Consider the following 21442-nt stretch of genomic DNA (forward strand, 5'->3'; position numbering starts at 1 on the left):
GTAATGCCACTTCCAGCACCTGCTGGTGTTGGGAGCACTGCCCTGAGCCCAGCAGGCACATAGAAGGAGGCGTGAGGATGTCATATACCCACTGGAGTTTCAGGTCCTTCTCCAAGAGACAGGGTCCTGTGGCAATATCAGAAGCAGACGCAGGCACGGTGACCTCTGCTCAGGCCACTGAACCCCTCAAAGCAAAGGTGCTGACTACACACAGGGCAGTGCAGCTGAAGCCGGTGAGGGTGGGGCTCTCAACCTGGTGCCACTAGACCAAGTGCCTCAGGACCTCTGAGGTAGGGGGTGAGGTGGGACCAGGCTGCCTTTTTGTGTATTGTGGTAACATACACAAAATAAACTCGACCTTCTTAACCTTTTTATTTATTTTTATTTATTTATTTATTTGTATTTTTCTGAAGCTGGAAACAGGGAGGCAGTCAGACAGATTCCCGCATGCGCCCGACCGGGATCCACCCAGCACACCCACCAGGGGGCGATGCTCTGCCCATCTGGGGCGTTGCTCTGTTGCAACCAGAGCCAGTCTAGCGCCTGGGGCAGAGGCCATGGAGCCATCCCCAGCGCCCGGGCCATCTTTTTGCTCCAATGGAGCCTCGGCTGCGGGAGGGGAAGAGAGAGACAGAGAGGAAGGAGAAGGGGAGGGGTGGAGAAGCAGATGGGCGCTTCTCCTGTGTGCCCTGGCCGGGAATCGAACCCAGGACTCCTGCATGCCAGGCCGATGCTCTACCACTGAGCCAACCGGCCAGGGCCCCTTCTTAATCTTTTTAAAGTGTATAGTTCCGTAGTGTACTGTAGCACCGCCAGTCTCCAGTACATGATCATCTTCCTGCCCTGAAACTCTGCTAAACAACTCCTCACTCTCCCCCACCCCCTGCACCCTGTCCCATCCTGGCCCCCCACTCCCCTACTTCCTGTCTCTATGAATCCGATCACGGCAGGACCTCACATGAGGGGAATCATGTAGTATTTGTCCTTTTTTTGTGACTGGCTTATTTCACTCAGCATAATGTCCTTGAGGTTCACCCACGTTATAGCCTGTGTCAGAATGTCCTTCCTTTCCAAGGCTGAACACCATTCCATCCTACCGGCAGACCACACTTTGTCCAGTCATCCTCTGATGGACGCTTGGGTTGTTTCCAGGCTCCCCTGTTTTTAAAGCTCTCACGTGTTTGTTTCTGCGGATCTGGTGGGGCCCGTGGGCTGAGCTTCCCTGGTTCCCTGCAGGGCAGCTCCATAGGCGTCACCCCAGCCCTAGTGCCAAGGGTGTTCTCTGCTGTTATCAAGCCCTCACAGCGCTGCGTGAACCCACCTTCCCCCTACAAACACCCTGCAGGTCTGCAGCGCAGGTGGTGCCACCCAGGGCGTGGTGCCAGCACGGGGGACACCACCAGTTCCTGTCTCTGCGGCTTCCCTTACTCCAGCCTGGTACAACAGGGTCACATGCACAGTTGTTGGGGGGCTCCGGCCTCGCCCTCATCGGTCCCCCCACTGTCTCTCGCACCTCAGCTCTCAAACCCAGAGCCCTCTTCACCTAACCCCGCGCGCCCTCCCTGGCCACCCGCTGAGGCCCTCCTGCACCAAGTCTTCTCTCTGACCGGGTGGTGAGCAGGGAGGGAGCCCAGGGAACCCGTGCTTAGACACCAACTCGGACACACGGTTTGACAGCAGCACGTGGAAGGAATCTGGGGCCGCCTTCATCGAATACCACGTGAATACCCAGCGCTGCGGTGACCCTCCGGCAAAGGCTGCTGCGGGGCAGAGCTGGGAGTCCTGCGCCTTTGCACCCACGAGCCCACGGCTGAGCGCGGGGCCGCAGGGGAGCCGGCTGCAGTCGCGGCCGCCGGGTGCAGGCCTCCTCCCACCAGTAATCCCGGGGGGACTAGCTTGGACGTCCGTGTCCAGCCCGGCCTCCCGACCCTCCCGCGGCCCCGCCCACACCCTCCAGGCCGGGGCCACGCCCCTCTCTGGGGGCGGGGACAGGCCCGACCAATCGAAGTTCCCAGAGCTTGCCCCTTAGGCTCCGCCCCCAGGGAGCGTGTTTTTCCCAGAGTCCTCCGTGTCTCCGGCCGCGAAGGCCCAGTTTTGCGGAGCGGCCGGCGCGGCGGGCGTCCGTGCTCGCTCGCCCTCCGGTCGGGGAGCGACGCGGGACCCGCACGGGGCTCCGGAAGTCCGTGCGGGAGGGGCGTGCTCGCCGGAAGTCGCTACTCCGACGCGATCCACCTGCCCGCGGGGCCGGAAGTGGTCGCGGGCGCGCAGGTTCCGGTCGGCCCGGCCCGCTCGGGTCGGGTCGGGTCGGCGGGTCGGGGCCGCGCACCGGCCGGAGGTCGGAGCGCCCATGGCGGAGGGCGGCGGCCCCAACGGGCGGGTCGGCCCGGGGCCCGCAGGTAACGTGCGTGGCAGCGGGGCCAGGGCCCGCGTCTCCGTCCGGGGCCGTGCGGGGCGCCGGGCCGCCGCCGTCCCCGCTGCCCGGCCTCGCGGGTGCCGCTGCCCTCGCGCCGGGCTGCCTTTCCTGGGGACCTTGCCTTTTTAACTGCCAACCCGTGGGGACCCCAAACATAAACGTAGGACGTGGGCCTGAGGTCAGGAAAGCCCCCAGAGCCAGCCCCTCGGGCGGGCGGAGCCTAGTCTCCACCGTGCCGCCCACGGACCGCGACAGCGGCGAGCTGTCGGTGACACAGCGTGCCCGGGGCCCTCGCCCCACCAGCGGAGGAGGCAGCGCCGGCACACTTTGGTTTAGGCAGAGGAAAAGGCTCACGCCCACCGCCCCAAATAGCCATCTGAGTTAGGGTCTCCCCCCCTTGAAATAGTCCTACGACGCAAGTGTGCATTTGCAGGGACTGCGTCGTTTGCGGGTGTTGAGGACAGGTTCCCAGTTACCTGTGGCGGGATCCCCTGCCTGCCTGTTGTCTAATATTGACTGCTGCTCTGTGCTCTGACTTGACATGCTCATGTGTGTCTTTGGAGAGACTCCCCCCTCCCCCTTTCCAAAGAGCTTATTCGTCAGTCCTGAGTAATAAACTAGAAGCTCATTACTCCTACTCTCACATGTGCCATAATGTAAGGTCTAATGCTGACTTGGAGACTGTTGCCAGTAGCACTTGGCAACCATTCATCTCTCTCTGCCTGCCTCCCTCCCTATCTCCATCCATCCATCCATCCATCCACCCAGCAAACGTTCATGGGGGACCCAGTATTAGCTGGACCTTGCTGTAGCTGGGACATCTCAGTGAACAAGGACAAGTCAGACAAAGCCCCTTCCGTCCTGGGCTTTGGTTGGTCTTGACTTTGACCCCAGACACAGCCGGGACCTTGGCGTCTGGGGTGTCATCTCATGTGGGACTGAGGGATGGAATGGGAGCTGTTCATTGAAAATAGAAGACTGACAGCTGCTTCCCAGTCCAGAGAGGGGTCTTGTGGAGGAGAGGCTGGCACTGCCCTACATACAGGGTGTCTCTCTGTGCAGTAGCGTTTTGTTAGGTAGTGCGTGGCAGGCCTGGCAGTGGAGGGGCCACCGAGATTTCTAGGTAACACTTAAGTGCTGTGTGGGGTGATTGTGTTGTCACCGGAGAAGCTGATCAGAGAAACGTAAACTTGAAGCCATCCCGAGGCTGCCTTGAGCTGGGCCAGGTGGCCGGTTGAAATGAGGCCAGCAAAGGGAGGCCTGGAAGAGAACTTGGCAAACGTTAATGGCTCCCACTCACCTGTTAGTTTTCACCCTGCGCGTTCTGAATCTTACCCACTCCTACTTTATGGGGTGAAACCACGGGGTGACCAGAGTAGAGAACAACGAAAGGAGGACTGAGTGGCAGCTCCAGCAGGGTCCCTGATGCCTGCCTGTTGATCTCCAGGTCTGAGTGGCCCATGTGTTTGTGACCTTCTTGGTGTCCACCCAGCATCCTGTGGCCTTGTGTCTTACCTCTTCCAGTGGCCTATCGATCCTGGAGGGTAGGCAGGGAAGTCGTTACCCGCATGGTGCTAAGATCGAGGCTTGTATACAGAATGTACTCAAAGGGGATTTGACTTGAATATAAAAAGCAACTTCACTGGAAAGGGTCTGTCTGTGGAGGGTGCGCTTTACCACTGTGCTTGGTCACACGCTGGCACGGTGGGCATGAGAATGCAGGCAGTCAGAGTCGTCATCTTCTGCCCGTCTGTGTAATTGTTTACAAAAGTCTTGTTTTATTTGGGACCTTCTCTATTAAGTAGTTCTGGCTCACCGTCTCCATCCCAACATTACTCTTGTCAGGTTGGGTATCAGGAATGTGCCAGTTTTATTAAGGGAACGTCTCTGTATTTTTCTGTGTTCTGTGTTTCTGAAGCGTGGGAGGGATTTGTTCTTGAGAGGAAGGGGTCGCTGTGGACGGTGCCCCTTATGGTTGGTGTGGGCGAGATTTCCGGAGCTGACGGGAGCCCCTCTCTTCAGTGCAGGTCCTAATCTGAAGGAGTGGCTGCGGGAGCAGTTCTGTGACCACCCGCTGGAGCACTGCGAGGACACGAGGCTCCACGACGCCGCCTACGTGGGCGACCTGCAAACCCTGAGGAGCCTGCTGCAGGAGGAGAGCTACCGCAGGTGGGCATCGCTGCCCTGTGCTGCCCCGTGCTCGGGCCCCTGCGGGTCAGGGGCAGAGCCTGAGGAGCCTGCTGCAGGAGGAGAGCTACCGCAGGTGGGCATCGCTGCCCTGTGCTGCCCCGTGCTCGGGCCCCTGCGGGTCAGGGGCAGAGCCTGAGGAGCCTGCTGCAGGAGGAGAGCTACCGCAGGTGGGCATCGCTGCCCTGTGCTGCCCCGTGCTCGGGCCCCTGCGGGTCAGGGGCAGAGCCTGAGGAGCCTGCTGCAGGAGGAGAGCTACCGCAGGTGGGCATCGCTGCCCTGTGCTGCCCCGTGCTCGGGCCCCTGCGGGTCAGGGGCAGAGCTACCGCAGGTGGGCATCGCTGCCCTGTGCTGCCCCGTGCTCGGGCCCCTGCGGGTCAGGGGCAGAGCCTGAGGAGCCTGCTGCAGGAGGAGAGCTACCGCAGGTGGGCATCGCTGCCCGGCTGCCCTGTGCTCGGGCCCCTGCGGGTCAGGGGCAGAGCCTGAGGAGCCTGCTGCAGGAGGAGAGCTACCGCAGGTGGGCATCGCTGCCCCGTGCTCGGGCCCCTGTGGGTCAGGAGCAGAGCTACCGCAGGTGGGCATCACTGCCCTGTGCTCAGGCCCCTGCGGGTCAGGGGCAGAGCTACTGCAGGTGGGCATCGCTGCCCCGTGCTCGGGCCCCTGCGGGTCAGGAGGAGAGCTACCGCAGGTGGGCATCGCTGCCCGGGCTGCCCCGTGCTCGGGCCCCTGCAGGTCAGGGGCAGAGCCTGCTGCTGGCCAGTTTTAGAGGACACAGAAAAACCCTCCCCACCTCAGTGGTGGTGGCCACCCCTTTGAAAATCTCTCCTGGCTCTTTCTCCTAAGCTGTGTATGCAAATCCTCCTTCTGTGTTGTTTTCTCCTGGGTGTCCCCTGGGGGCCCAGACCCCCTGGGGCACCATATATGACATCGGTCCTGGTGTCCTCCTCTCTGGCTTCTCGGGTCCTCAGTCCTCTGCCTCCTGGGCCTGGGGACAGCTGTCTCATCACCCGGCATATGTTGGGTGCTTGGTTTCTGGCCCGCTTTGTCGATGGTGCCCTGCCCCATCCTGCCAGTCTGTCTAGCACAGCTCATGCCAGTCTCTCCAGTGCGGCTCAAGCCAGTCTGTCCAGCGTGGCTCAGGGCCTGCCTTCCAGCGGCGGAGTCCTGCTGCCCCATCTCCCCCCTCGGGACACCCAGGGGGGCTGAGTCCCCTCGCTGGGTTGCTCTCTGATGGCCGTGTGCCCAAGACTGGAGTCCTGACTAGATTTGAGACTCCGCAGCCAGAAGTCCTCCGTGCTTGTTCCGTGCCTCTGTTTCCCCTTCAGGGCCGGGGTGGCGGGGAGTGAGAGTGGTGCCTTTGTGTGGATTCGAACCCAGAGCCACCTGTGTGGGCAGCTCCCAGGACCAGGGGCTCTGCCTGCTCTTCCCTGTGAGGTCTCTCCTCATTCCGCCCAGAGCCGCCTGTGTGGGCAGCTCCCAGGACCAGGGGCTCTGCCCGCTCTTCCCTGTGAGGTCTCTCCTCATTCCGCCCAGAGCCACCTGTGTGGGCAGCTCCCAGGACCAGGGGTCCTGCCTGCTCTTCCCTGTGAGGTCTCACACCATTCCGCCCAGAGCCACCTGTGTGGGCAGCTCCCAGGACCAGAGGTCCTGCCCGCTCTTCCCTGTGCGGTCTCACACCATTCCGCCCAGAGCCACCTGTGTGGGCAGCTCCCAGGACCAGGGGCTCTGCCCGCTCTTCCCTGTGAGGTCTCTCCTCATTCCGCCCAGAGCCGCCTGTGTGGGCAGTTCCCAGGACCAGGGGCTCTGCCCGCTCTTCCCTGTGAGGTCTCTCCTCATTCCGCCCAGAGCCACCTGTGTGGGCAGTTCCCAGGACCAGGGGCTCTGCCCGCTCTTCCCTGTGAGGTCTCACACCATTCCGCCCAGAGCCACCTGTGTGGGCAGTTCCCAGGACCAGGGGCTCTGCCCGCTCTTCCCTGTGAGGTCTCGCATCATTCCGCCCAGAGCCACCTGTGTGGGCAGCTCCCAGGACCAGGGGTCCTGCCTGCTCTTCCCTGTGAGGTCTCTCCTCATTCCGCCCAGAGCCACCTGTGTGGGCAGTTCCCAGGACCAGGGGCTCTGCCCGCTCTTCCCTGTGAGGTCTCTCCTCATTCCGCCCAGAGCCACCTGTGTGGGCAGCTCCCAGGACCAGGGGCTCTGCCCGCTCTTCCCTGTGAGGTGTCACATCATTCCGCCCAGAGCCACCTGTGTGGGCAGCTCCCAGGACCAGGGGCTCTGCCCGCTCTTCCCTGTGCGGTCTCACACCATTCCGCCCAGAGCCACCTGTGTGGGCAGTTCCCAGGACCAGGGGCTCTGCCCGCTCTTCCCTGTGCGGTCTCACACCATTCCGCCCAGAGCCACCTGTGTGGGCAGTTCCCAGGACCAGGGGCTCTGCCCGCTCTTCCCTGTGAGGTCTCACACCATTCCGCCCAGAGCCACCTGTGTGGGCAGCTCCCAGGACCAGGGGCTCTGCCCGCTCTTCCCTGTGAGGTGTCACATCATTCCGCCCAGAGCCACCTGTGTGGGCAGCTCCCAGGACCAGGGGTCCTGCCTGCTCTTCCCTGTGAGGTCTCACACCATTCCGCCCAGAGCCACCTGTGTGGGCAGCTCCCAGGACCAGGGGCTCTGCCCGCTCTTCCCTGTGAGGTCTCACACCATTCCGCCCAGAGCCACCTGTGTGGGCAGCTTCCAGGACCAGGGGCTCTGCCCGCTCTTCCCTGTGAGGTCTCACACCATTCCGCCCAGAGCCACCTGTGTGGGCAGCTCCCAGGACCAGGGGCTCTGCCCGCTCTTCCCTGTGAGGTCTCTCCTCATTCCGCCCAGAGCCGCCTGTGTGGGCAGTTCCCAGGACCAGGGGCTCTGCCCGCTCTTCCCTGTGAGGTGTCACATCATTCCGCCCAGAGCCACCTGTGTGGGCAGCTCCCAGGACCAGGGGCTCTGCCCGCTCTTCCCTGTGAGGTCTCACACCATTCCGCCCAGAGCCACCTGTGTGGGCAGCTTCCAGGACCAGGGGCTCTGCCCGCTCTTCCCTGTGAGGTCTCGCATCATTCCGCCCAGAGCCGCCTGTGTGGGCAGTTCCCAGGACCAGGGGCTCTGCCCGCTCTTCCCTGTGAGGTGTCACATCATTCCGCCCAGAGCCACCTGTGTGGGCAGCTCCCAGGACCAGGGGCTCTGCCCGCTCTTCCCTGTGAGGTCTCACACCATTCCGCCCAGAGCCACCTGTGTGGGCAGCTTCCAGGACCAGGGGCTCTGCCCGCTCTTCCCTGTGAGGTCTCGCATCATTCCGCCCAGAGCCGCCTGTGTGGGCAGTTCCCAGGACCAGGGGCTCGGCCCGCTCTTCCCTGTGAGGTCTCTCCTCATTCCGTTAGAACAGATGCCGGTGTTTACAAAAAGCTCTAGATGTCCACAGAGGATTGTCACACAAAGACATCAGATGGGTTACACACAGATATTTAATGTGAATGACTCAAGCCCAAAGAAAACCTTACCTTTGTAACAGAATAAAAGCAGCAGAACGAAATAGAGTTCAGCTAGGTCTTAAACCAAGGGTGTTCATACTGCTTTTCCAAGCACTTTCTCTCGTCACACTCGGGTACAGTGCCGCTTCTGTTTCTGACGGTATTACTTTGTTGCTGTGTATTTCTTCGGTAAGGAGTCCTTGGAGTGTCCGTCCTGGGCCTCCTTGGCCAGTGGAAGCTAGTTCCCAGCTGGTGGAGGAAGCCTGGGCCCACTGCATGTTTCTGGGTCATTGCTTCCGTGGTCTGGATTCCCTGCTTGGCTCAGAGCTGCTGTGGGCACCTGTGGTGCCCTGTGCCCTAGCTGCTGACTTGGTGGGCCAGCAGGCCGTATGGCCATGGCCTGAGTGTCACTTCAGTGAGAGCCTGGTCTGGACAGTGTCCCTCTGCTGGCCAGGAGTGTAGGGCCGGGATGGCCTTGGTGGTCCCTGCGGCCGTTACTTGTGCTGTGTCAGGTGAGAAGGACCGCAGTGGTCACCTTGTCCCCGGGGAGATACCGAGGCCCCGAGCGTGGTCCAGCTGCAGGCCTCCACAGGCCGGCGGTGGTGACGAGGGGCTGCGGTCCTGACCCAGGCCCCGACCCAGGGTCCCAGCGAGGGGCGGCCCTCCGTGGCGCCCGGCCTCCCTGGGCAGCCCTCCCCTCGGGGGAGCCGCAGAGGGTTTCGGCCCGGTGCCGCCAGTGGCCTGTGCACGGTGCTCTGACTGCGGTCCTGCCCGGGCTCGGGTCCAGCCGTGAACGCGGGCAAGTGTGGCTGAAGCCAGGGGTGGCCGTTTGAGGCCCCTGCCTCCACTCGGTGTCACGGCCCCACGAGGGGGACAGAGCGGCCTCTCGGGGTCCCCATGCTGCCCTCACCCCCGGTTCCCGCTGTGTTCTCTCTCTCTCAGCCGCATCAACGAGAAGTCGGTCTGGTGCTGCGGCTGGCTCCCCTGCACGCCGCTGCGCATCGCGGCCACCGCAGGCCACGGGAACTGCGTGGACTTCCTCATCCGGAAGGGGGCCGAGGTGGACCTGGTGGATGTGAAGGGTCAGACGGCCCTGTACGTGGCCGTGGTCAACGGGCACCTCGAGAGCGCCCAGATCCTCCTCGAAGCCGGCGCTGACCCCAACGGCAGCCGGCACCACCGCAGCACGCCCGTCTACCACGCCTCTCGCGTGGGCAGGGCCGACATCCTGAGGGCCCTCATCAGGTAGGCAGTGCCCGGCGGCCCCCGCGGCCTCGGGGGCCAAGGCAAGGCGGGCAGGGCTGCCACGGGGCACGTGCACGTCCGCCGGTTCCTGCGGCCACCGCGGCCTCGGGGGGCCAAGGCGGGCAGGGCTGCCACGGGGCACGTGCACGTCCGCCGGTTCCTGTGGCCACTGCCGCATTCCCTGTTTTCTGCATTGGCCTCTTTTGCTTCTTTCTGCCTCTCTCTCTCTCTCTCTCTCTCTCTCTCATTCAACTTGTTAGAGGATTTGTCTGTTTTGTTCATCTTTTTGAAGAGCTATTTCTTAGCTTCATAAGTTCCTTGTTTTTTGACTGATTGCTATTTTATCTATTTTTTCTGTTTTTTTATTTTTTCCATACCTTTTAAGTTGAATGATTACTTAGTTTTTCCTAACTGATAATAGAAATATTCAAGGTTATTAATTTACCTTTGCCTGTAGCTTTGGCTATCCCCACTAAGCTTTTCCCTCATCTTTAGATGCGGCAGGTAGAGCTGAAGTGGATTGCTTCCTTGCTCTTACAGTGGTGGAGGAGAAAGTTGTATCTCACTTTGCTGTGTTCTGCTCACATTGTATGGACCATCTAATTTCTTTTTTTTTTTTTTTAATTTATTTTTTACAGAGACAGAGAGTGAGTCAGAGAGAGGGATAGACAGGGACAGAGAGAGATGAGAAGCATTAATCATTAGTTTTTCATTGCGCGCTGCAACACCTTAGTTGTTCACTGATTGCTTTCTCATATGTGCCTTGACCGCGGGCCTTCAGCAGACCGAGTAACCCCTTGCTCGAGCCAGCGACCTTGGGTTCAAGCTGGTGAGCTTTTGCTCAAACCAGATGAGTCCACGCTCAAGCTGGCCACCTCGGGTCTCGAACCTGGGTCCTGTGCATCCCAGTCTGACGCTCTATCCACTGCGCCACCGCCTGGTCAGGCTATTATTTTTTATTTATTTATTTTTAGATTTTATTTATTCATTTTTTTTAGAGAGAAGAGACAGAGAGAGAAGGGAGGGAGGAGCAGGAAGCATCAACTCCCATATGTGCCTTGACCAGGGAAGCCCGGGGTTTCGAACCGGCGACCTCAGTGTTCCAAGTCGATGCTTTTACCCACTTCGCCACCGCAGGTCATCCATCTAATTGCTATTTTAGGGATTCTTTGAGTTAAAAACTTCTTTTGTTAATGTCAAACTACATTGTTGTGGGTGCTTGTAATAAAGTACGTGACCGCAGGTGTCCCATCTGCGCGGTGCTTGTGGCCATAGTTCTGTTACTCGGAGTTCCTTTCTCTTATTTTTACATTTTTAGCCATTGGATCTGCTGGTCTGTGGTCACTGGTGACTTGTGCTTCTAGCACTTTTTGCTTCCTGTGTTTTGATGCTAATTGAGCTCCTGAAAGTTCTTGCTTATTGATTATGCTCAGTATCAAAACAAAAGTTTTTTTGTGTTTTTTTTTAATGAAAAACCTGTTGGTTTCACTGAAGGCTTGTTTAGAGAGCTCTCTAGCTGTCAGCTTTTATCTCCCTGGGTGTAATTCTTTGGTACTCATCTTTATGATCTGACTGTCTGGATTCTTTGTTTTTTAGTACAGTTAACAGGGCAGTAGCTGCCATTGGGTCTGTGTCTACTATCTTTGTTCTCAACTCTCCCTTTTATTTTACTTTATTTTTTTTAGTGATAGAAGGGGAGGTGGAGGCAGTCAGACAGACTCCCGCATGTGCCCAGACCGGGATCCACCTGGCAAGTCCACCAGGGGGCGATGCTCTGCCCATCTGGGGCGTTGCTCTGTTGTGGCTGGAGCCATTCTAGCACCTGAGGCAGAGGCCATGGAGCTGTCCTCAGCACCTGGTGTCAACTTGCTCTAAACGAGCCATGGCTGCAGGAGGAGAAGAGAGAGAAAGAGAGAGAGGAGAGGGGGAGGGGTGGAGGAGCAGATGGGCGCTTCTCCTGTGTGCCCTGGCCGGGAATTGAACCCGGGTCTTCCACACACCAGGCTGATGCTCTACCACTGAGCCAGCCAGCTAGGGCCTGCCTTTATTTTATATCTCTGTTCCATCATCGATGCTTTCTTGTTTCCCCTTTCTAGTCTTCTTTATGGTTTGTGGTCTTATTTTAATTGTACTGATGATTAACCTTTTCCCCTTATTTGAACTAGATTGCATTTCCGTCTCCCATGTTTCCAGCGACAGCTTTTTACCAAAGATGCCCTCTGCCCGCCCTGCTCGGGGGGCAGTGCCTGCTGGTCAGACAGACAGTGCTGCTCGGGTAGCGGTCTCGTGTGGAAGGGCTCGGTGAGGGTTCCGCTGTCACAGGTGGCGGCCGGTGGTTTGAGGAGTGGGGACCTGGCGTTCCCCTTGCTCAGCACAGAACACAGTTTGGGAATTAGGTACTGAGATTGCATTTGTTCCGTCAAGAAGTTTCATGCACGAACTGGCTGTGGACCTGGCTTTGGAAAGGTAGACGGTGATGGGGCTGTCTCAGCGGAGGCCACGGAGCTGTGGGACCCTTTCTCCCTTTAGGGATTTCTGGCCCGATAATCTGAGCCCCGCAGTCTGACATCTTGGAGAGTGTGAGTCGTTCACTTGGGAATGTTTTAGAGTAGGATCAACTGAAGAGACTTCGTCTGGGCCCCAGAAACCCCTTTGGGCATTGCAGACAGATCGTGATGCACAACTGCTTTGCATTGAGCGTGGCCTGACTTGGAGAGGTGCACACGCTGGGTTCTCCTGGAGGAAGGTCGTGAAGACACCATGTCCCCCCCCCCCACGCCGTGTAAAGCATGGGACACCTTTACACGGAGGCCCGAGAACACGTATCCCTCTATTGACAAGTTCTGTATATGCTAGACCAGGGGTAGCCAACCTTTTTAGACCTACCGCCCACTTTTGTATCTCTGTTAGTAAAATTTTCTAACTGCCCACCGGTTCCACAGTCATGGTGATTTATAAAGTAGGGAAGTAACTTTACTTTATAAGATTTATAAAGCAGAGTTACAGCAACTTAAAGCATATAATAATAATTACTTACCAAGTACTTTATGTCGGATTTTCGCTAAGTTTGGCAGAATAAATCTTTATAAAACAACTTACTGTAGTTAAATCTACCTTTTTATTTATACTTGGGTTGCTCTGCTACCGCCCACCATGAAAGCTGGAACGCCCCCTAGTGGGCGTAGGGACCAGGTTGGCTACCACTGTGCTAGACGGTCAGGTGACTGAGGAAGTGAGTGACGTGGTCAGTTCCGGGATGGAGAACACGCCCCGAGCACACGCGGCCACCCCGCCCCTCACAGGCTGGGCTGCCCCCGCCGCGTTGCGCTGGCTCGCCCTCTGCACACAAACCCCGCTTTGTTACGTACCCTTGATCCTGTTGCTGGTGTATTTTATAAAATGGTAAGGAGTGGTATTCCTCTCTGTGCAGGAGTTATATTGATTTACTGAGTTGTCCCAGGGTTCCTTGCCAGTGATATTAAAAGCAGCCGGGGAGTTTTGGAAAATACTCAGGATTAAAATGAACTGGATCTCATCCAGCGTATTTTTATGAGTGGATGTGGGGCTGTGTTTCCCACAGCTCGGCCAATACCACGCGGTCATATTGCCCCAAATTATAGGCATATTTGAAGACAAACCCCTGAGTGTGAGGGGAAAAGGTCAGTGCTTGGCGTCTAGTTCTCCTTTCTTCAGCGGTGAACGTGTGACATGAAGTACCGATTCCCTCGTCCCACCTGGGATGTCTCAGAGGGTGGTGGTGTTGCACTTGTAGTGCCTGACGGGGCCACACGGTGGCGTCAGCGGGGAGGCTGATGGTCCTGAGCAAGGTCCCTGCAGGCCTGAGCTGCCCGAGATGGGCAGGGCAGCGAGGGTTCCGTGGGGACGCTGGACAAACCGCGGGTGCCGGCCGGCTGCGGGCCAGCCGTTTCTGGGAAGGCCTGGAGAACGGTGCTGTGCCCTCCGCCCCGTGGCCCGTCCGCCTGCAGACCCATTTCCTGCTGCAGACGGGACCTGGATGACAGCGCCTGGGAGGCCTCGCAGTCCTGGCCCTCTGCTCTCCTCGGATTGGAGTCGGGGGCTGCGGGCACCTCCCATGGCACTCCGTCCCTGTTCCGCCGAAGTGCGCGGCCATTGCGGTTCGTGTGGCATCTGCCAGTGCCCTCCGGTTCCCTCTGTGATCACTGACTTCCGTGGACGGGGACTTGGCACCCGGGCACATCTCCTGTTCCTCATCGGATTTCTAATGTACTCATTTATTTATGTTAGGCTGCTGGTTTCCTGCATTCCCCTGAGTTATTTAATTATATTCTTAATTTTTTTTGATGCTCAAATTGTCTCAGGTCTGGCTCCTGGGAGCCCATCAAGCGGCGCTGTGTCTTCTGACGCACCCCCATGTCCTTGGACTGGGGCCGCACCCCGCGTGACAAGGTGTTCCGGGCCCAGCTTGCACTTTCCGCCTGGCCCTGGAGCCGGCCGCAGCTCCGGGGAGAGCCGGTGTTCTGCAGTGGAGAGCGCGTTAGACGCTGAGACAGGCAGGAGGCAGGTGTGCTCTTGCTGTGGGCATCTCGGGGTCAGCCCCGCCCCGGGACGGAGCCCGCTTCTCCCCCACTCCCGAGTTCGTGTCCCCCAGTCACGAGTCCCTGCTGCCTCCAGGCCGGGCAGCTTCCCCGGCCCTCCCTCCTCCTCCAGACTGTTCTTCTCCAGCAGGGACACGTCTGGTTTCTCTGTCCTCACCATGTTGACTTATTTTGCAATCCTCCGTACGTAGCCAGCCTCCTGTTGCCACCAACCACTCCCACACACGCCTCCTTCCCACCCCGGGCCGGCGCCTCCCTAGTGGGCACCCCTTCCCTCTGCCACTGACGTGCCGAGCGGTCCCCTCCCGCTGTGGGACACTAAAGTAGCCCTGACTGGCAGCTGCTTGTTTCCTTTGGAAAAGTCCAGATGCCTGATAGAAAGTGTCCTTGAGTGCAGTGACAAGGGCCAGTCCCTGTGGGGCCCGGAAAACCGTAAGTGTTCAGAGATGAGCACACACCCACCCACCCACCCTGCCCCATGGGGGGCTTGTGTCCTCACTGCCCACGCTGTCGCCGGGGGTGAGCGAAGGAGGGCGCCTGACAGCCACCGGATGTGCTCGGACCTCGTGAGTGCGCCCAGGTCCTGCCAGGGCGAGCCGACGTCTGAGCAGCCTGGCTCTTCAGGATGTTAGTGTATCTGGTGGCACCAACTGGATGCACGTTTGGGTTAAAGTGTTTCTGCTTTCAAATTTTAGGGACTGCACTTTAATTAATGTATTTTACAACATTCGTGGCCAAAGTTGGTTTACAGTTGTGAGTGAAACAGCTTGTTCTTGTATTATTTATTAGATGTTGTATTTGTCTGTACTGTAACTGTAAACTGACTTTTGCCCACCCTGTATATTAACGTGGTTTAAAGTCAAGTCTATACATCATAGTACAGTTGACCCTCGAACAGCATGGGGTCATGAACAAGGGGGGCGTAGGCCCCTGTGTAGTCTAAAATCCGAGTGTCACTTCTGAATCCTCCAAAACGTAATTAGAGTCGCCCCTCCGTGTCCCCACGGTTGGTCCCAGGGCCCCGCAGGTACCAGAATTGGCGGATGCTGAAGTTCCTTATATAAAACGGGATAGAACAGCGCAGGTGCGCGGCCCTCTCAACCACGGTGCCCCCCACGGATCAAAGCACGGTTTCCAAACCGCAGTTGGTTGACTCTGTGGATGGAGCCCCGGGGCTGCAGAGAACCAGCTGTGTATGGAAGACCGTCCACTGTACGTGAACCCATGCGGTGCAAACCCACCTTCAGGTCAGCTGTGTAAGGAAGACCGTCCACTGTACGTGAACCCATGCGGTGCAAACCCACCTTCAGGGCCAGCTGTGTATGGAAGACCGTCCACTGTACGTGAACCCATGCGGTGCAAACCCACCTTCAGGGTCAGCTGTGTATGGAAGACCGTCCACTGTACGTGAACCATGCGGTGCAAACCCACCTCCAGGGTCAGCTGTGTATGGAAGACCGTCCACGTGTACGTGAACCCTGCGGTGCAAACCCACCTTCAGGTCAGCTGTATTCAGTTTTCCTCATGGGATTTGGACACTTCTTGTTAGGTTTATGCTTGGCCGTCTCACTTTCAGATTTACTTTTCTACCCTAAGTGGGGTCCATCCCATTTCATCTTTGAGCTTGTTTTTGTTTGTGTGTATAAAGGCTATTGGTTTTACAACTTGCCACTTGAATAAATCTCTCCTTGCTTGCTTGTATTTTAATTAATCAATTAGGGCTTTCCAGACATAGTCAATGTCTTCTGAAAATAGGAAGTTTTACCTCTTACCTCTTCCTTTCCAATCTGAATTGGCTAATTTTTTTCCTCTTGTCTTGTACCAACACCTTTATTTAAAATGCCTTTGAAAATAGTGGGCCAGAAGGGAGGTGCGTGTTGCTCCTGGCTTTAGCGGGAGGGCCCTGTGTTTCCCGTTAGGTAAGGCACGGTCTTTTGGGCTGAGGGAATGTTTTTATTGTGGGAAGGAAATATGTAGCACTTACTATTTTATTGAGTATTTTTAAACATGCATAAGGGATGAGTTTTATCATATGCCCCTTTTCTGCATCTATAGAAATAATCATGATTTTCCCCTTAGTTTTTGAATATGATGTATTATGTTAATAGAGTTTCTAATGTTGGAACTACCCTTGCATTCTTGAAATAACCTCCATGAGGTCATGGTATATTGCTTTCTTTTTAAAAAATTTTTAAAATTTATTGATTGATTTTGGAAAGAGAGGAAGGGGGTTGGGGAGGTAGAGAGAAAGAAACATCGATTTGTTGTTCCGCTTATTTATGCATTCATTGATTGATTCTTGTCTGTGCCCTGACCAGGGATCAAACCTGCAACCTTGGCGTGTCAGGATGACGCTCTAACCCACTGAGCCACCTGGCTGAGAGTAGATTGCTTCCTTAATGTTTTTGGATTCTCTTTGCTAACATTTTATTGAAGGCTAAGTTAATACCTACAAATGAAATTGTTCGGTAGTTTTTCTTTTTGGTGTGGCCTTTGCCAGGTTTTGGGATTATTGTTTTGGTGATCTCACTAGTTAAATTGGGAAGCTTTCTTTCTTTTAATAGTTTAAGTAGCTGTGGGATTGCTGGATCTTAGAGATTTGAAGGAACTCCCTTACGGATTCTGTGAGTGGGTTACAGGTTCTTAGCTGCTGCTTACTTGGGGGAAGTAGTGAGACTTGCATCTGTGGCATCTGCCGTGGCCCCTGCGGTCACGGAATTCAGGCCGTGCCTCGGCGTGCGGTAGGGCCGGGGGACGTGTCAGTCTCCTGCGAGCTCTGACTGTCCCCGTGTCCGCCCTGCAGGTACGGGGCTGACGTGGACATCAGCCACCACGTGGTCCCCGACTGTCCCCGTGTCCGCCCTGCAGGTAGGGGGCTGACGTGGACATCAGCCACCACGTGGTCCCCGACTGTCCCCGTGTCCGCCCTGCAGGTAGGGGGCTGACGTGGACATCAGCCACCACGTGGTCCCCGACTGTCCCCGTGTCCGCCCTGCAGGTACGGGGCTGACGTGGACATCAGCCACCACGTGGTCCCCGACTGTCCCCGTGTCCGCCCTGCAGGTACGGGGCTGACGTGGACATCAGCCACCACGTGGTCCCCGACTGTCCCCGTGTCCGCCCTGCAGGTAGGGGGCTGACGTGGACATCAGCCACCACGTGGTCCCCGACTGTCCCCCGTGTCCGCCCTGCAGGTACGGGGCTGACGTGGACATCAGCCACCACGTGGTCCCCGACTGTCCCCGTGTCCGCCCTGCAGGTACGGGGCTGACGTGGACATCAGCCACCACGTGGTCCCCGACTGTCCCCGTGTCCGCCCTGCAGGTACGGGGCTGACGTGGACATCAGCCACCACGTGGTCCCCGACTGTCCCCGTGTCCGCCCTGCAGGTACGGGGCTGACGTGGACATCAGCCACCACGTGGTCCCCGACTGTCCCCGTGTCCGCCCTGCAGGTACGGGGCTGACGTGGACATCAGCCACCACGTGGTCCCCGACTGTCCCCGTGTCCGCCCTGCAGGTACGGGGCTGACGTGGACATCAGCCACCACGTGGTCCCCGACTGTCCCCGTGTCCGCCCTGCAGGTACGGGGCTGACGTGGACATCAGCCACCACGTGGTCCCCGACTGTCCCCGTGTCCGCCCTGCAGGTACGGGGCTGACGTGGACATCAGCCACCACGTGGTCCCCGACTGTCCCCGTGTCCGCCCTGCAGGTACGGGGCTGACGTGGACATCAGCCACCACGTGGTCCCCGACTGTCCCCGTGTCCGCCCTGCAGGTACGGGGCTGACGTGGACATCAGCCACCACGTGGTCCCCGACTGTCCCCGTGTCCGCCCTGCAGGTACGGGGCTGACGTGGACATCAGCCACCACGTGGTCCCCGACTGTCCCCGTGTCCGCCCTGCAGGTACGGGGCTGACGTGGACATCAGCCACCACGTGGTCCCCGACTGTCCCCGTGTCCGCCCTGCAGGTACGGGGCTGACGTGGACATCAGCCACCACGTGATCCCCGACTGTTCCGTGTCCGCCCTGCAGGTACGGGGCTGACGTGGACATCAGCCACCACGTGGTCCCTGACGTCCGGCCCCTCTTCTCGCGCCGCCTCACGTCCCTGGTGGTCTGCCCCTTGTACATCAGCGCCGCCTACCACAACCTCCAGTGCTTCAAGCTGCTGCTCCAGGCGGGGGCGAACCCCGACTTCAACTGCAACGGGCCCGTCAACACCCAGGGCTTCTGCCGGGGCTCCCCGGGCTGCGTCATGGACGCCGTCCTGCGTCACGGCTGCGAGGCGGCCTTCGTGAGCCTGCTCATCGACTTCGGAGCCGACCTGAGCCTGGTGAGGTGGGAGTCCTTGGGCCCGGAGAGCAGAGGCAGGAGGCAGGTGGACCCGGAGGCGCTGCAGGTCTTCCGAGAGGCCAGAAGTAAGTGGCCGGGTGCAGCCCGACTTGCAGGCTGTTTGGGTCACCTGATGAATCATGTTGTAAGACAAAGCACCCTCTGACTACGCAGCTGAGCAGACTCTTAGTTAGGGCCAGGAATTTCCCAGACTGGTCTTCCGAACGGGTCTTCTCTTGGAAATTCCTGTGTACCAGCCGTTGGTAGCAGGAGATCTGTGAGGGCACGTGTTCTCCAAGCTCCTACCCTGACATTCTCTCTGCTGCTCTGCTCGCTCTGCGGCCCAGACTTCCCCCACTCCGCCGGGGTTTAAATGCCTGTGTTCTAGGGTCCCCACCTTCCTTTCTCAGGTTGAGGGTTGTGTACTCAGTCTGGTTTCTGTTGGAGTGAGCCCACAGCTGGATGATTTACGCATAAAGATTTTGCTGATGAGTTCATGTAGTGACGGCCTGAGGGCCTGCGGTGGCCGAGGCTGGGCCCTGTCAGCGGCTCTCGGGGACTCGGGACTGGTCTTGAATGTCCTGTGCAGGCTGCCCTGCCCCCCTGTGTCCCGCCCATGCCCGGCCCCATCGCTGCCCGAGCTTGGCGTCTGAGCTGACCGCTACCCTCGCCCTGTCACAGAGCTTCGTGTGTTTGGCTGTTGGAGGTCCCTGGAGCAGTCAGTGACACGTGCCTTTGGGGCTCCCCCAGAAGGCTTGGCTCACGGTCAGGTGGGCCCGTGCTGAGAGGACCACGCTGCCTGTGTCCATGCCCAGTGCCCAGGAGCAGAACTCTCAGCCTGCTGTCCTCACGTGGAGTTCAGCCCAGCTGTCCCGACCAGTGTGGGGCTTCTGGGTCTGACCAAGGGCAGAGGCTGACAGAGGGTGGGGGCAGTTGTTCCCACCTGTGGGGGCTCCCAGCGAGCAGCCCCCACGTCTGTGTTTGGGGACTTAAACCCGGCATGGAAGTGCTGTCACAGTGAGCAGGTGCCCGGGCAGCGAGGATCTGACCCTTTGTGCAGACGAAGGCTCGCTCTCCTTGCTCTAAAATTGGGAAGTTGTCAGCGAGCAGCTGTACCGGTCTGCCTGTCAATCACAGCCAGCCTTTGGTCCTCAGAGCTGGGAGAGGAGCTGATCTCACCTCCTCTGTCTCTGCCCCTCTTCCCGCTGTCCAGGTGTCCCCAGGGCGTTGCTGAGCCTGTGCCGTGTGGCTGTGAGAAGAGCTCTTGGCAAATACCGCCTCCACCTGATTCCCTCGCTGCCGCTGCCAGACCCGGTGAAGAGGTTCCTGCTGTACGAGTAGAGGTCAGGAGCGGCGGCGGCCGGCCGGGCGGCAGACGGTGATCCGCTGTGAACTTGGACCTGCTTCTCGCCCCGTGAACCGCACGTCCGTGGACCGTCTCATCGACAGCCGTGTTCTCATGGACTGTGCTCCCATCTCAGGCGCTGGGCCTCGGACAGCCTTCGGTCGCTGTCAGCCGAGAGGCTCAGACGACACTGACTGTGTCCTTCTCGGGGTGTTTGAGGTTTTCACAGCTGTGTGAGCAGTGGGCCTGCAGTGTGGGCTGTGGGCTGTGGCTGAGGCTGGGGCGGCGAGCGTCCCCCGGGGCGGGCTCCCACCTCTTTCTAAAACTGCTTCAGTTTGTCTTGACTTCTCCATTTAATTGTTTGACCCCCTTCTGATACCAAATGAAAAGGGGAGTTTTTGGTAAAAACGTGCAGTATAGAAATACAGCTCATGGATGTGCTAGTCACCCTGGTTCCCGGGGCTGAGTGTGCCTGTTGTCACTCACACGCCTTCCTTGCCAGTCTGTGTTCCCTCCTGTGGGGGAGTCACACTGTCTTCCCGGCCACGTGGGTGGGCTGTGGCATCTCAAAGTCATACCGCACCTGTTCACAGTCAAGAGAGGTAACGCCCCAAGGTCCCTAGCTGGGCCTGTTCTGGGACCTGACTGCTTGACCTCCTGCCGATGGCCCCCCGAGTTCTCTGCCGTCTGCTCTGGGGAGCTGCGGGCTCTAGGTGCCGTGAGGAGGCCCACGCCGAACTCACCAGCAGGGGCTGCCTGGCCGGACTGAGGCCTGTCCTGCAGCCTTCACTGCCAGCTCCCCGGAGGGCCCTCAGTGTGTGTGTCGTCTGGTCCCTGCCCACGCCAGAGCGGGGCCACGCGTCCTCTGGTGCGTCCAGCTGTTGGTTGCAGTGCCCAGTGGACAGAACATCTGGTGGTTGGTTGATTGCTTTGCTCCTTTCTGGACCCGAGGTCCTGGAAGTGGCTCCTAGAACCTGGGCAGGTAGAGGACCGGGCGGTCAGGTCGTCCCCTGGCCTGGGGGGGGGGGTGAGAGAGGCCAGCGGGTTCCACCTGATGTCTGGGGCTGTGAGCTGGGCTCCCTGGGCAGCGGTGGCCAGTGGCTGCCACCGCAGGTGCTGCTGTTTCCAGGGAAACCACATCTGTTGATTGGAGGCCTCAGGCCCATCATGTGGATCCAGGGAAGTTTTGACCTTTACAGTGTTTAGAGATGGGCAGATGTCCAACCTGTGTTTGATTTTTCTGGACTGAGAGAAATAGAATTTGTAGCAATTGAAGCAGTGACGTGGGTTTATTTAAGTGTGAATGAGCATCGTGTTTTAGCACGCCGGGAAGGCCTCACGCGTCGCGGACGGCTGTGTGTGGAGAGCCGGGCTGCCCTGGGCGAGCACGGGGCGTCTGAGGGGCCATCAGTGGTTCAGAGGCAGGCAGCGGTCGGCACGGGCTCCCCGTTGTTCCCAGCGGGGGCCTGAGCTGGGCCTGTGTGCTGCCCCAGAGGGCCCGGGAGCCGGGCTGGCTGGGGGCATTCAGAGCCCGGGCCGGTCCTGCTGGTCAAGAAAGTCTTCCGAGAGAGCAGAGGCCTGGTGATGACAGCCGCCCTGGGTGGGCTTCCTGCCATTGGAGGTGGGCGAGGAGAGGCGCGTCCCTTCCTGGGGGGCTGGGAGAGGCGTTTCAGGAGCGGGTGCTCGAACATTTTGTGAACTTTCCCCGTTCCTGGCCCTGTCCTGCTGCCTGTGCGTGGGGCTCTGGTTCCCCCAGGGGAGCCCTGCCGTCCTGCTGTGACTCGGAGCACACTTGGGCCTGCTGAGGACAGAGCCTCCCCGCCCGCCCTGGGGTGCACCTGGG

At 58.8% G+C, this 21442-nt stretch overlaps 1 protein-coding gene across 2 annotated transcripts; it reads left to right on the plus strand.

Moving 5' to 3' along the window:
* Positions 1-2194: 2194 nt before the first annotated feature.
* Positions 2195-20874, plus strand: ASB1 (ankyrin repeat and SOCS box containing 1). 2 transcript variants are annotated; one of them, XM_066346724.1, is made up of 5 exons: positions 2195-2396; positions 4441-4582; positions 9037-9339; positions 17955-18340; positions 19468-20874. In XM_066346724.1, the coding sequence occupies exons 1-5, from the start codon at positions 2348-2350 to the stop codon at positions 19593-19595; spliced, it is 1008 nt and encodes a 335-aa protein (XP_066202821.1). In that variant the 5' UTR covers positions 2195-2347; the 3' UTR covers positions 19596-20874. The 2 variants fall into 2 exon arrangements, with proteins under 2 accessions (XP_066202821.1, XP_066202822.1); XM_066346725.1 differs by lacking the exon at positions 2195-2396 and adding an exon at positions 3967-4013 and having other exon boundaries at positions 4436-4582.
* Positions 20875-21442: the final 568 nt, after the last annotated feature.

The sequence above is a fragment of the Saccopteryx leptura genome, chromosome 7 (genome assembly GCF_036850995.1).
Source record: "Saccopteryx leptura isolate mSacLep1 chromosome 7, mSacLep1_pri_phased_curated, whole genome shotgun sequence".
Classification (NCBI taxonomy): Eukaryota; Metazoa; Chordata; class Mammalia; order Chiroptera; family Emballonuridae; genus Saccopteryx; species Saccopteryx leptura.